The sequence below is a fragment of the Balaenoptera acutorostrata genome, chromosome 6, assembly GCF_949987535.1.
Source record: "Balaenoptera acutorostrata chromosome 6, mBalAcu1.1, whole genome shotgun sequence".
NCBI lineage: Eukaryota > Metazoa > Chordata > Mammalia > Artiodactyla > Balaenopteridae > Balaenoptera > Balaenoptera acutorostrata.
The window spans coordinates 16,503,786-16,517,717 of NC_080069.1; the positions used below are offsets into that span (position 1 = coordinate 16,503,786).

General features: G+C 58.8%; 1 protein-coding gene across 2 annotated transcripts in view; it reads right to left on the reverse strand.

The window, feature by feature from the left end:
• Window positions 1–4,010: 4,010 nt before the first annotated feature.
• BMP1 (bone morphogenetic protein 1) overlaps window positions 4,011–13,932 on the reverse strand; it is a 40,078-nt gene continuing 30,156 nt past the window's right edge. Inside the window, exons 16-20 of one of the 2 annotated variants that reach the window (XM_057548174.1) lie at window positions 12,359–12,484; window positions 9,143–9,270; window positions 8,543–8,756; window positions 6,677–6,927; window positions 4,011–4,735 (exon numbers count right to left, since the gene is read on the reverse strand). In XM_057548174.1, the coding sequence (XP_057404157.1) occupies window positions 4,601–4,735; window positions 6,677–6,927; window positions 8,543–8,756; window positions 9,143–9,270; window positions 12,359–12,484 (854 nt within the window). In that variant the 3' untranslated portion in view covers window positions 4,011–4,600. Of the gene's footprint in view, window positions 4,736–6,676; window positions 6,928–8,542; window positions 8,757–9,142; window positions 9,271–12,358; window positions 12,485–12,814; window positions 13,176–13,932 lie in introns of those variants that run through there. The other variant, XM_057548175.1, reaches the window with a different exon arrangement.

The window sequence follows — 13,932 nt, forward strand, 5'->3', positions numbered from 1 at the left end:
TGAGGCAGGGGTGGGGGGTGCTGCATACAGGTTTCCTCCAGAGAGCCCGCTCGTCCTTCCTCTCTGCAGATGGCTGCTGTCTGGCACTCGGCCAGCCCTGGGCAGCTCCAGGCACCTGTCAGATAGAGCTGGGTCAGGGCATCTGCCAGAGTCTGCCCCGGGGTCCCTTCTGGCCTGCGTCCTTCTAATCTGACCTGGCGGAGGGAGAGAGGTCTATGTGTGCATAAACACACACCCACACACCGCCTCCCTGGGCTGGCTATGGAAGACAGCTTTGGCGGCCACAGAGAGCTGCCAGGTAAGGGAAAACCTTGGGCTGCAGCTGCCACTGTCCAGCAGAGGGGCCCCGAGTTAGCTAGTGCAGGCAGGGAGGGAAAATGAGGTGGTGGCCACCAAGGGGCACTTCCAGGTTACAGTGGGGTATTTTGCTGTGCAGACACAAACACAGACACACCCAATATATAGGCACAGCCTCATACACTCACACCTCACTCACACACACACACACACACACACACCCATACTTCCCTATCCATTCCTTTCCTTCTGGGACAGCATCTTTCTTTTAATCCTGGCTGGATGACAGGCCCCCCCCCCACAAAGGAAGTGGGAAGGAAGGTGCCACTTCTGAGGACCCTCACAGTTTCATTTGGCTTCGATATGTATCTCTTCTCCATGTTAGGAAAAGAGGTGGCCAAGGTCCCAAGGAAAGGGACGAGGAGGGACCATTCCCCGAAACGGAGGGAGGCCTTCAGGAAGCTGAGCTGAGGTGACTGGCCATAAAACAGCTTGGCCACAGCATCTGGAAGAGATTGGAACCAGATGTTCCTGGGATGGGGGGAGGGGAGGGCTGTGAGGCTGGGAGGGGGCTGGAGCAGGAGAAGCAGGCTGGTCAGTGAGGGGGTGGGCCTTCTGACTCTCAGGGGAAAACATCTGGCCTCCTTCTCCCCTCCTTACTCCTCTCCCCAAGTCAGGCACTACTATTTTTGCAAACTGGGGCAGCAAATCTTTTCACATATTCTAGAATCAGCTTTGTATGTAGGGACAGTCAAGCACAGGGTGTGACTTGGGAGGTGCCCAGAAAGGCTACCAGCTAGCCAGAAATATGTCCCCCGCTGCCCCGCAAGGCCCGCCTTGCTGTGGGTTAAGCATTGCCCTCTCTGGCACATGCAGTTCTGCGCTAAACTCCTAACGCACGACTGGAAACTGGTGAACCCAGAAGTTTCCTTTTAGCATAGGAAGAGCTTCGTCCAGGAACTGGAGAATTGTTTGGCAGATGACAGGAAAAGAAGGCCCATTTACAGAGAGCCTATTTTCCAGGCGCTGTGACAGGCTCCCTCCAAAGTCTATCTCTTCCTTTCTTGAAACACTGTGCTATCATCCTTTGTATCTAGATGAAGAAACCAAGGTTCAGAGCAGTTAAATGACTCACCAAGGGGCACGGAGCCACCCAATGGGAAAGCTTGTATTCAAAACCGGCTATGTTTTTATTTTATTGATTTATTTAAAATTTTTTTGGCCGTGCCACGCAGCATGTGGGATCTTAGTTCCCCTACCAGGGATTGAACTTGTGTCCCCTGCAGTGGAAGCATGGAGTCTTAACCACTGGACCGCCAGGGAAGCCCCCAAACTGGCTGTGCTGCATTCAAGCTTATAACCTTCTCACGACCTACTGAGAAGAATGTGGGGTTAGGGGGAGGGGGAGGGATAAAAAGGAGTGAGGGGGCAGTGCAGGGCATCCAACCTTCTTTCTTTTACAGTTGAGCCAACAGTTGGCCCTGGAAGCCCCCAGCTGCCTCAGGAGCCTGGCCCTGCCCTCTGGCTCTTGGAGACTAGACCCCAACAGGAAGGGTTGCTGGGGAAAGGTGATAGGCTGGGGAGCAGAGGCCTGGGGAGGGGACAGTTGGTCAACGTCATAGGCCGAAGCAAGGCAGAGCCAGATCTCCTGACCGCCAGGCCAGGGCTGGTGTCCTGTCCTCCGAGGGCTAGAGAGGTGCGCCCAGAGGGAGGAGTCCGGAACTCCAGGGTATGTGGTTATCTTAACCGGGTTACCAGATTGGGAGCGCAGTCTGGGACAGGTCCATCCTAGCTTTTCTGCTGCTGGCCACGCACTCAGGACCCAGGAAACCTCGGGGACTTGGAGACAGTTGGACGAGGAAGGGTTCCGTCCGCTGACGTGGAATCACCTGAGCGGCTGGGCAGCTGCGCTGGAGTTCATCTAGACTAGAAGCCTGAAGTAGCCAGAAGGTGAGCGTAGGCCGGGTCTGGAGAACACATTCATTAACTTCTGGAATGTGTATCAATGGCCTGCAGCCAGCTCCTGAACAGCCTTCAGCGCCCAGAGGCAGCCTCTGGGAAGATGGGCCCAGGGAAGACTGGGAGGGCCCACCAGCATGGGCCCCTGAGTCGTTAGAGGGGTCCGAGTCTACGGTGGTGATGGAGTCTTGGGACGGGTGCCCAGGGTGGCTGCATGGGTCAGTCCTGAGCTGCCTCCGGCTGTGCTGCTGCCGTTCACAGGGGTCCTGATCTGGGTGGGGGAGGACTGGGTACTCTCTTGGGCCGCAGTCCCGAAGTCTGGACGGGGCTGTGATCCTGACTCTCTTCGCACATGTGGCTTGTAAACTGGCAGTGTGGTCCTCTGAGCTTCAGAGGAACCTGCAGGGCTGGTGAGGAGAGCTGTGACCACTGACTACAAATTCTGCCGTGGAGCTGAGGCCAAGTTTGCTGGCAAAGTGTCCAGATGAGATGCCTGGGCGCCTCCAACGGTTTGGGGGTTTTTCTATTCTGTTCACGGCCCTCTGAGCTGTCCTGAGCACCTTGGTCAGAGGAGGTGGAGGGGTGGCCGTGACATCACAGCCTGTGACCTCGCTGGCCCTCCGGCCAGCACCCACTCCCTCACCTGCGCTCAGGACTAGAAGAGAAGGCTGCAGCCTGACCAAGGGAGCTGGTCCCGCATGCACATCAGATACGAGCCATGTGTCTGGTTTCCACTGCTGCTTTCTGCCTGAAGGACCAATATGGGATGCACCGTGCCGTATTGCTCCCTGGGGGTAGGTCCCCCCACGTAGTCCAGACAGCAGCTGGCACAACATCTGCCTCTGCAATGGGAAGGAGTTTGGGGCCAGTAAAAGACCTACAGTCCCCCGAAGGCTCTCAGGGAGCCCCAGGGCTTGGAGCAGGCTGCCTGCTCACTCGGGAATCTGGGAGTGGCCAGGCAAGGCAGAGAACCTGGGTCCTCTCTGGGCTTTCTTTCCCTGTGAGATCCATGGAGAGAAAGGGTAGAGAGAGGCTCCTTTGAAGGGAAGGAGCAGGGATGTGGTTTCTCTCCACCTGGCCTCGGGGAGACAGGTCTGTGTCTCACTATTGCCTGGAGAGGGAGAAGGCAATGGCAGGGAGGAAGAAGCCAGACAAGACACAGCCATGGGTTGCCTTGGGAGAGGGGGCCAGAGCTGGAATGTCTGCTCAGTGGCTGCCGAGCATCTGGCTCTTGTCTCACTGAGGAGAGAAGGATCTGAGGGGCCAGCACTTGCGGTCCGACCTTCAGGAGGGCAGGCACTGGGGGCCAGCTGGTGGATCTGTTCTGGCTGATGCTGGTATTCTGGGTCCTGGTGGGCTCCCCTAGCCCGACACCCAGACCCAGAGACAGAAGACCCGGATGGACACTGGATGGACAGACACATGCCATCCCCTTTTACGTATCTCCTCCCTCCCCACCGAACAGCCTGTTTACAGAATGTTCCACCCCTTCAGTTGTGTGGGAGAGCTGTGGGCAGTGTGTGTACATGGGGTGCCTGCAGGCTGAAGTGTGCGAGGTGTATCTGTGTGTGCCCGACCGTGAATCCCACCCTCTGGGGCCCTGGAATTGACGGAAGGAAGGGCAGCCAGTGAGGCCAGGTGTCCTGGCTGTGGGCCGGCCCCAGACACGGCAAGCCTGCGCATCTGGAGTGAGACGAGCCACCCCACGCCCGCCGCCCCCACACCCCAGACAGCATCTGGCACAGGATACTGGCTGTAACACTTTCGGTTTATTGGCTGGGGTGCCCTGGTGTGGCCGACCAGCCACTGGGCCTGAGAGAAGCCCTGTCTTGCTGCCCCACTCCCTCCCCTTCATCTTTCACCCTGGCTCCTGTGGGACATGTACGGAAACTCACGCCCCAGGAAACAGGGGGAAGTGGAGGCTTAAAATAAAACCAAATCAGGGTTGGAGAAGGGGTGGGAAATGTACATTACAATGAAGATATGCCACCGGCCATACACAATACAGCGTGTAGAGCCGGGCAGGGAAGGTGGGCGGGTCCCGCTGACAGACCCTCTCCTGCCGGGCTGGGCCCCCAGAGAGGAATGGCCACTTCAAGTGTCTCAGGGAAAGCTCTGGCTCCCTGGCCCTGGCCCTTCACTCCTGGCGGGGGCAAGGGAGGAAGGGATTGTGGGGCAGTGGCTCATGTAGGAGTCCAGTGCCCTGCCTCACCTGGACCATTGGCCCGCAGGTCCTGGCACCTGGGGGACGGGGACGGGGTCCCGCCTTCTGCCCGGCCCCTGCTGTCCGGCTCAGTTGACTGAGGGCAGCGGGCCTCCCGTCCCCGCCGTGTGAGGGCAGTGGTCACTTCCTGCTGTGCAGCGTGTCCTGGAACTTCGTGCTGGTGTATCGCAGGTGGAAGCCTTTTTTGGTGATGGTGTCATCCGAGTGGAATTTCACCAGGACAGAATCTCCCGCCGAGTACACCTCCTCGGGAGGCTGACAGAGGAAAGGGGTGGGCATGAGACTGAGGACCAGGGGCTGGGCTGCTGTTTCCCTCCCCGAGCTCCCCAGCTATAAGGAAGGCGGGCAGCTCCCGACTTCCGCCAGATTCCCCCGGCGCCTTGAAGCAGGAGGAGGATTCTTGGGAGCAGGAGTTTAACGGGGTGCCTGGAGGAGGGGAGGCAGCAGGGGGTAGAGGAGCTTGTCTTAAGTTCAGAGTTACACTTTCATTCCACACCCAGCGCTGCTACTAACTAGTTAGCCGTGAAGTCTTAGGCAAGGCACTGCCCCTCTCTGGGCCTGGCTTCCCTCAGAAGCAAATGGGAGCAAAAGCTCTCTGCTCTCCAAGCCTAGAAGGGCTGGTGGCAGGAACAAAAAGAGGATAGCTGTGAAAGGGATTTGGAAAGGGAGCAGCTTGTCTGAGCGGCTGCCTTGTTGCTGTCCCGGCTGTCTCTCGGAGAAGACAGGACAGCTGGGTCCCCCAGACCCGGACTCGGCCACGGCGCTCCTGCCCTCCCCCGATGCTGGCCATGGTCACTCCGGGTGGTGCCCCTTCCTAGGCCCCTGCAAGCCCCGCCTCACCTGTGTGTGCAGGCCCTCAGAGCATTAGCACAAAGAGGCCCTGGCCCTCAAGGCGTGGAAAGGACCATTTCCAAAAACGCTGGGGACATTTCCAGCAACCATGCCAGGAAGCCCTGACGGAACTGGGTTCCTTCCCCAGGTCCCCTCCCGTTTGCTCCAGCCTGATGGAAGTCTTTGGAAGAAGCCACCTGGGGACACCCAATTTGGTGTGTGACTCACCCAAAGGTGTCAGATCAAGGGAGTCACAAAGAGCCAAGTGGGGAGGGGGCACTAGCCTGGTAGCCTGGGAATTCTGGAGCGGCTGAGCCAGGCAGGCAAGGGGGCTGTGGCTGTGTGCTCCGCTTCCCCAGCTCTCCACCCTGTCCCAGCCCTGCCCAGCCCTTGCCAGTTAACAAAGGCTGAAGCTCTGCTCCTAAGGGGATATTCCACCAGCCAATGCTGGGTTCAGCAGCTACTGCAGCTCCTGGGAAGTTTAACCCTTCCTGGGGCACCCAGGCTGCCCTGGAGCACGGCCATGAGAGAGGCAGGGGACCAGGGAAGTGAAGGGAAGGAGGGCGTGTCCGAGTGTGCATATGAGTGTGAGTACATGTGCAAAAGTGTGTGTGTGTGTGTGTGGAATGGCGAGGGGAAGATGGCATTCACTGAAGGAGGAGAGGATTAAAAAGAAAAGAAAAAGAAAAAAACAAAAGAACTCACAAGCTCTGCCTGGAGGAAAATAAACCCACCTCTGTGGTTTTCCTGTGGCCTCAGTTAAAAACCCCATCAAGCAAACTTTTGCCCACTGCCTCTGAAAGTGCCATTTTATGGACCAAGAAGTAATATTCAGTATCTGCTTGGACAGCAGCATCAATGTGCTTTGGGACCAGCTGGCCTTTCACCAAGAAGAGAAACTGGCAGTGGAAGAGATGAGGGTATTGTTACAGCTCCGCCAGAACGACTGCCTAGCACGACTCAGCTCAGTCCCGGTCTCTGGCTCCTGCCCCAACCTCTGCTCTCATCCCGGGCCCTGGTCGGCTGCCTTTGGACTGGGACGAGGGAATCAGAGGGCAGAGGGAACTCCATCCTCCTCTCCAGATGCAAACTACCTGGGAGACCCAACCAAACTGGTGCTGAGCAGGCTTGGGTCAGGGCAGGGCCTATCCCAGAGGCTGCAGGAACCTCTGTGTTGACCAGAAAGGACCTGGTTTCCTGGGTGGGGATGGCCCAGGGCGGGGCGGGCCTCTGTGAGCGACAACCCACTTTGTAGGTCTCTGGCTCCTACAAAGTGCCAGGCAGGTGCTGTCACCCATGCCGGGACCCCACGCCTGCAGAGGCGCTGGGTCTCTGCACGGGGGTGAGAGGGGCGGCGGGTCTCACCCCTGAGCCGCAGTAGCGCCCCAGTCTGGGGGCCGTGCTGTCGTAGCCGTCGAAGAGCTCCATGTAGTCGTAGCCGCAGTCGGTCTCCTCCTCCACCTCGAAGGTCTGGAACACCAGCTCCACGCCATAGCCCTCCTCGGCCACGATGACCCATGCGCAGTCCACCCCCCCAGGGTAGTTGTTGTCGCCAAACTGGGCGTGGGAGTAAAGGTCCTTGGTCTTCACCTCTGCCTGCACCTGGCCTCCACACTCTGAGGGGGGAGGGGGACACAAGATCAGCCACCGCCCCCTGAGCACGGCTGCGGCCCAGGCACTGTCCCTCCCCACATTCAGGCCTCCTGGCCGGCTGGAGGCCCTGGGACAAGGCCACATGGCTAGCGATAGGTGGGTTTGGACCCGGCCCAGGCCTTGGCCTGGAACAAGTGCTCTGTGGCTTTCCCTCTGGAGAGATGCCCACGGAGGCCCGGGGACGTGGTGGGTGGAAGGCCGCTCTGAGTGGAGGCCCCCGGGGAAAGCGCGCTTGTTGAAAGAGGTTGCTGCTAATTTGCTCCAGCTGATGGCTGTCACGGAAGAATGTGGGCCCTATGTCGCCTGAGCTCCCATTCTTAAGCGAGAAGACGTACTTGTGGATTTTATGCGAAAACTCCTAATTTTTAGACGTTGGCTCATGTTTTTAAAAAATACAGTGTGGGTCAAACAGAGCAGGTCTGAGGACCAGATGGAGTTCCGGGCCTCCAGTGTGTGACCCTGTGCTGGGAGGGGCAAACGAGAGCAGGCAGGGCAGGGCCAGCCCGTCCGCCCCTTCTTACGCCCTCTGGCCTCCAGGACACCTGGGCTCACAGGTGGGGAGTGGATGGGTGAGGCCTGGGTCAGGGGCTGAGTTAAAAGGGAGGAGCGGGACTGTGGACCCATCAGTTCTGGGGCCTCCCCAACAGGTAGCTTAAGACCCACAAGAAGCCTGCCAAGCCCCCAGCGGTCACCGTTGGCCTGACGTCCCAGGCCTCACAGGACTGGGCCCCAGCCTTTCTCTGTAGCCTCACCATTCCCAGTTCACTGCCGTCCTCACACGCCCATTGCTCCAGCCAAACTAAGTGACCTGCAGTCACCTGTGTACACCCAGAGCTGTCTGGGTTTGTGGCTGTGCTTGGGCTCCTCCCCTGCCTGCAATGACCCATCACCTCACACCCAGAGCGAGACCCTTATCGTGTTTTGTCTCCTGCTGTAATTATCTGTCCGTGTCCTGTCTCTCCCCTGGGCTGTGGGTTCCCGTGTGGGCAGGGTGAAGGGCTTACGCCTGATTCATCTCTCTGCGCCCCTCTGAGTCTCCTGCAGGGGGCCAGGGCTCAGTAGAAGGTTGTTGAATAAACGAACAAGTAAATGCAGAGTACACCCCTCAAGGACTGAGCGGTTTGTCTGCTTCGTTCATTTTGTGACCCGCACTTAGGATGCTGCCGCGTACCTGCCACGTGTTAACAAATGTCTGTGGAATGAATGAACGCGTGAATCTGGGGGGGTGGAACGGGGGTGGCCTACTGCACAGTCAAGTGTCCTACCTCTGGGGACTCCAGGGGATTCCCTCCCCATCTCTGGTTCTCTACGCACTGCTGTCACTGCCCTGTTTTCTGACCTTCGCACCCCTAATCAGGACCTCCTCTCCCTGGCCCAGGAGGCTGACTCTCTGCCCTTCAGGACATGCTGTCTCTCCACCCGGCCAGGGGCTGGGCCTGTCTGTGTCTTCAGGAGCTCTTTGTAAACCTCCGACTGGAGCCCAGGGCCTGCCTTTGAGACCAGGATCAGCAGATGCCTAAAGGACAAATGACCACACAGGGCACCGGCTGCCCCCACCCTGGCCTGCGGTGGGCTCACCTGTGGAGTGGGACGCCTGGAAGCCCTTCCTCTGCACGGAGTTGTCAGAGTAGAAGCGCAGGAACATGCGGCTGCCCGTGGCCAGGACGGGCTCGGGCTTCTTGCTCCCGCAGAAGCGGCCCAGGACGGGGGCCTTGGCGTCACGCCCGTCGTGCACCTCCAGGTGGTCATAGGCACACTCAGGCTGGGACTCGATGTCCATCTCCATGAAGGTCTGGAGGGCATGAGGGAGGACAGCGAATTAGGAATTATGTGGCCGGGGGCAGGAGGCGTGGGCAACAGGTGGCACCAAACCAAGGCCCCTGGACCCCAGTTCATGGACACCAGGGCAGTGGCCACTGCTGGTGGATGGGAGACGGGGAGGACCTAGGAATGAGGTGATGGCAGGTACAAACCCACTGTATGCTGGGAAAGGGCCTCTGTCCATACCAGACTTGGGCTTCTCATAGGGATGGCAGCCCTGTGGGCTCGGCCAGGCCACCAGCCTGCAGCCTGCATGGCCCTGAGCAGTGCTCTGAGTGACATGGGGCTTTGGAGCTGACAGGAAATAGGTGACGGGCAGATGGCACAGAGGAGCGGGGTGGGGAGTGGGCACCTTACCAGCTTGACCCGGTGCCCGGGGGTGCTAGAGATGGCCCAGGTACACTCCTTCTTGCTGGGGTATTTGTCAGGCCAGTTGGGGCTGGTGATGGTGCCGCTGGTGGATGTCACCCTGTGGTCACAGCCGGCTGTGGAGAGGTGAGTGAGGGGAAGAGGATCAGCAGGGACCCCAGTGCTCCACTGGTCCCTATGAAGAAAGGAAGGAAGAAGCCCCTCCCTCCTCTCCTCCTCCTTTCTTGCTTCTCTTGTCCCCCACTTAGAAATGGAGTGAAAGCTCACATTACTTCTTTTCCATTCAGTCACCCCGCCCGGGGAAATCTAGCTGCTTGGTTCCAAGCTGGACCTCACCTGGTACCCTCCATGGAAGCAGCCCTCCCAGGCGCCCCGTGTACATTCCTGGACCTTTGAGGCCATTTGGCCATACCACCTCTGCCCTCCACGAAGCTGACATCCTCTGATCTCCTGCCACGCTTCCACATCCACAGAAGACTTTGGCACCTGACTCAGTTCTCTCCACCCCACTCCTGCCACCATCCTAGGTGATGTCAACAAACACATGGATGGTCCACCCACATGCTGGCCTCTTGCCCCTGACCTTCTCAGCTCTATGGGTTCTCACCTCTCACCTCCAAGGCTTCGCCATCACCCTCCAATTCTCGATGCTACAAACACATCACCCTCGCAGTGGCCACCTCCCGTTCTTCCAGGGCGCTCAGGCCCTCCCCTTCCCTAACACCTCTTCAGCTTTAGAGAGACCTCCATGGCCTCGATCCTTCCACTTCCTCCCAATACTTCCTCCTGGGTTGACTTATCTTGTTCCTCTATCAGCTGGACCATGTGGCCCATCACCCCAGCTGCTCATCAAGGGCCACGCTTGAGCTGCACCATCTTGGAAAACCCCATTCGTGGTCTCCAAGCGTGGCTGGGCCCCCACCCCTTGATATTCTTTGGATTCGTCCTTCACCAGCTCCATCTCTCGCCTCCTCAGCTACAGCTCCAAACCTTCGGCCCTCTCCTCAACTCCCAGCCCCGCTCCCAGCAGACCACCTCACCTCCTGCCTCCTGGAGAAAAGCAGGGCCCTCAACTATGAACAACTTCAACTTCCCAACCCCTACCTGCAAATTCACCTTCCCCGCTCACCTTCCCTCCTGCCTTGTCTTAGAGAAGGTGCCACTCCTCCTGGGCAGGAATGGATTTTCCTTCCTTGAGCTGGAGCTCATTGCTGCCCACCATCTGGGGACCCTCATATCACACATTACCCACGCTCACTCCCTCTGCCAGCTCGGCCAGCCCACGAACCTTCCTATGCTTTGCCCATCCTGAAACAACTCTCTCCTCCGGCTACCACCCATCCTGTCTCCTTGTCTTCAAGAAAACTTGCTACACCATGTTCTCACTACTCATGGCTCCTTGATCCACTGCAATCTGCCTTCTGCCTCGGAACAGCATGGCCTCACAAACTCCAAGGCTGATGCTCCTTATTCATTATCATCCAATCTGACAGGTCCCTCTAAGGAAAAGCCAGTGCACTGCTGGACCGGGGAGGAGAAAGGGGCGGGTGGGGTGCAGGCCCAACAGCTGTGCCTATAGTCAGAGGCTCACAGGATGAAGGCACAGCCGCCAGGGTCCAGAGGGACAGTGCCCTCGCAGGCCGCCCAGCGGCCCAGGTGGAGGCAGGTGGAGCTCCTGGCCTCCACGTTTGAGCTATGCACTGTTTCCATTACCCATCTTCAGCTTCCCATGTCCACACTCACTGCCCCTCACCCCATTTTTACACCAGTTTTCCCCACCCTCTAATTTCTCCTTCCATGCCCACTTCTCTCCCCAGCTACACTGCAGTCTCCTCGGGAGCAAAGGGATCCCCTCTTGAACCCCCTACAGAACTTTGCACAGAGCTACACCCTCCACAGGGCGTCAGGAAATACTGATTTATTACTAGCCTAGCACTGAGTAAGGAACGATGAGCTCTTCTAAAGTGAATCGGAGCTACACGCAGGCCATCTTCCCAGGAAGTTTACACCTGCTCCTGCTATCTTGTTGATGTCAATGCTGAGGGTTCTTTAGCAAAACCCTGTTTTTCATAGAGAGTACAGAGATGGCATGCAGTTTAGACAACATCAGAAGAAGGTCTCCCCTAGTTAAAAGATATGGGGGCTCCGTGAGTCAGGTACTCTATATTTGGAGAGCCTGAAGCGATGGGGATAGAAGCCCTGGAATGTCCGTTGGGTGCTTCACCTCTGTTTATTCTAGTCGGCAGTTTATTTGCTGGTACTTTGGTTGTCCACCTAGTAATGGTGAGAAGAGGCATTTGCCAGGCACTGTGCTAAGTGGTCAAAGCAAGGGCTCTAAAGCTTAGGACCATCTCATGGGTGAGGCAATTGAAGCTCAGAGAGCCGAAATGACTCACCCAAAGGCACACAGACTCTCAGTGTCAGAGGCGAGTCTACATTGTGCTGCTGGGATAGTACATCCAGCAGGCACGGGCCACAGTGGAATCAACAACCGGGAGCAGGCCAGGGTTGTACTGCATCCAGAGAGGCCTCATGTGATATGGGCAATGACCTGAGAGCTGTTTCCAAGGATCTGCAGGGCTTCAATGTCAGGGAGGCAGCAGCCCTGTTCTGGGTGTCCCCAGGGGTCAGAGACGTGACTGATAACAGTGACATACGTGACCGCTTGCTATGAGCCAGGCACTGCTCGGAGCACATCACAGCGCCCCGCCCCTAGGAGGAGGGTGCTGGTTCCATCCAGGAGTCACTCGTGAGCAAACCCAGGTGCGGAGGAAGGAAGTCAGCTGCTCAAGGGCACGTGGCTGGCTAAGTGGTAGGGCTGTGCCAGGCAGCCTGGCACCAGAGTCTGTGCTCTTCACCACTGTCCCAGCTTGCCTCCCTGACAGAGGGAGGTCGGACAAAGAGAAAGACTTGGACATGGACTTTAAGGAGCGCTAATTACCAGAGCAGCCTAACAATGGGGCCTGGGGGCAGCCCCTCCTCTCCAGAAGTGTGTGTGGCTTGGATATTGCTGGCGGCGGTTGGGGGGGTGGGTCCGTGCACTAGGCGGGAGGCAAAACGAGGTGACCTCAGAGGTCACTCAGCTTCTCGAGTCCAAAGCGAGGCCGAAGGAGATGGAACCTCTGAGCCCGCTCCCCAGCCTCGGTCCTTCAGGCCGCAGGCCGCGGGCAGCGGGATGTGCCCGGGGGCTCTGGCAGCGCTTACCTTCCTTGCAGTCGTGCTTGTTGTCGTGCAGGACGAAGCCGCTGCGACACTGACACTCGTAGCTGCCGAAGGTGTTGACGCAGTCTTGCTGGCAGCCGCCGTTATCCTTGGAGCACTCGTCCTTGTCTGCAGGGGGAACAAGCAAGGGCAGACTGGTCTGTGCAGGGCTGAGGGCTGCGTCACCCCAGGGGAAGTGGGAGGACTGGCTGGGCGTCCACCTCGCCCTCCCCCCGCCCCCCCACAGGCGGGGTGGGGAGCGGAGGTCAAGGCGATGGTGGGGGTCCAGGGCACTGCATCAAGCGGAGGTGGCTGAGGGGGGCCCAGCTGTGCGGAGAGAAAGGAGAAGTGGACAGAGGGAGGCTGGGGTCTGGAGCTGACCAGCATGGGAACCCTCTACCATTACCTGCTTACTGGACAGACGGACAAGTGGAAAAACAGACACACGGACAAGCAGACTGCAAGAGAAAGGAGCAGGACGCAGGGGTCCCTCTTTTACTTCACAACAGGAAATGTCACAGACACCATCAAAATGGGAGGGGCGGGAGGCAGGGAGGGTCCCCTGTCCACGTGAGGGGGGGCGGGGGCGAGGAGAGCACCAGTTCTGTCCGGCCGGAGGGAGCCGGGCCGGCACGGCAGAGCGGAGGTCGGGGTGGGCGGCAGCAGAGCCCCCAGCCCATTCCGTCCAAGGTGAGGTTCCTGAGTAACAAAGGGTCCGGGAGGCCAGGCGGGCCTCACTGGGGGGTCCGGTTTCTTTTCTGCACTCGGAATTTGAGCTGGTGGGGCCGTCCCCGCGGGGGCTGCAAAGCTGGCCTCTTTTCTGAAACGAGAGAGAGAAGGAGAAAAGGGACCAAGGGGTGCGGGTAGAGGGCGGGGGCCAGGGAGGGAGAGCAGTGAAAACCAGGCCCGGCTCCGAGGGGGGTCCACGGGCAGCGCGGGGTGGGGGGCAGCGGGACACACATGCAGGACGGCCATGTCCGGAGCAGCCAGGCCACGGAGGGGCAGCGGGTGGGAGGAGGCACAGCGACAGGGGACAGACGGGAGGAAGCCTGCAGCAGGGAGAAGGCCTTGGGGGTGGGAATGAGGCCCGCACGCTGGGGAAGGAGACGTAGAGTCTCTAGCAGAGGGGAACAGTCCAGGGGAAGGGGGCCTCATCCAGAGCTCGGCTCTCTCCTCTGGTGCTGCAACTACAGAGTGTGTTACAGACACAGACACACACTCACGCCAACACACCCACAGACCTATTATCCCTCACCCTGTACCGTCATCCCGACACGGCAGCACAGACACTGACCCACAGGTTGACACACACACACAAACACATGCACAGGATACACGTCAGCCCCTCACACACAGACACCACACTCACACACATCAGCCATCAGCCACCTGTGTACACGTGCACACAGGGATAGATGCTGCTGGCTCACTCCCTGTGCGTGAGGAAGCATGCGCAGGCGCAAACACACAGGCACAGGTACAAACAGACACACGTGGATGCAGAGACCACGGGCTCGTCAGCAGGCCACTGCGGACTCAGGAGGGCTCGCGGGCGCAGCTGCTCCCATTAGGGTGGA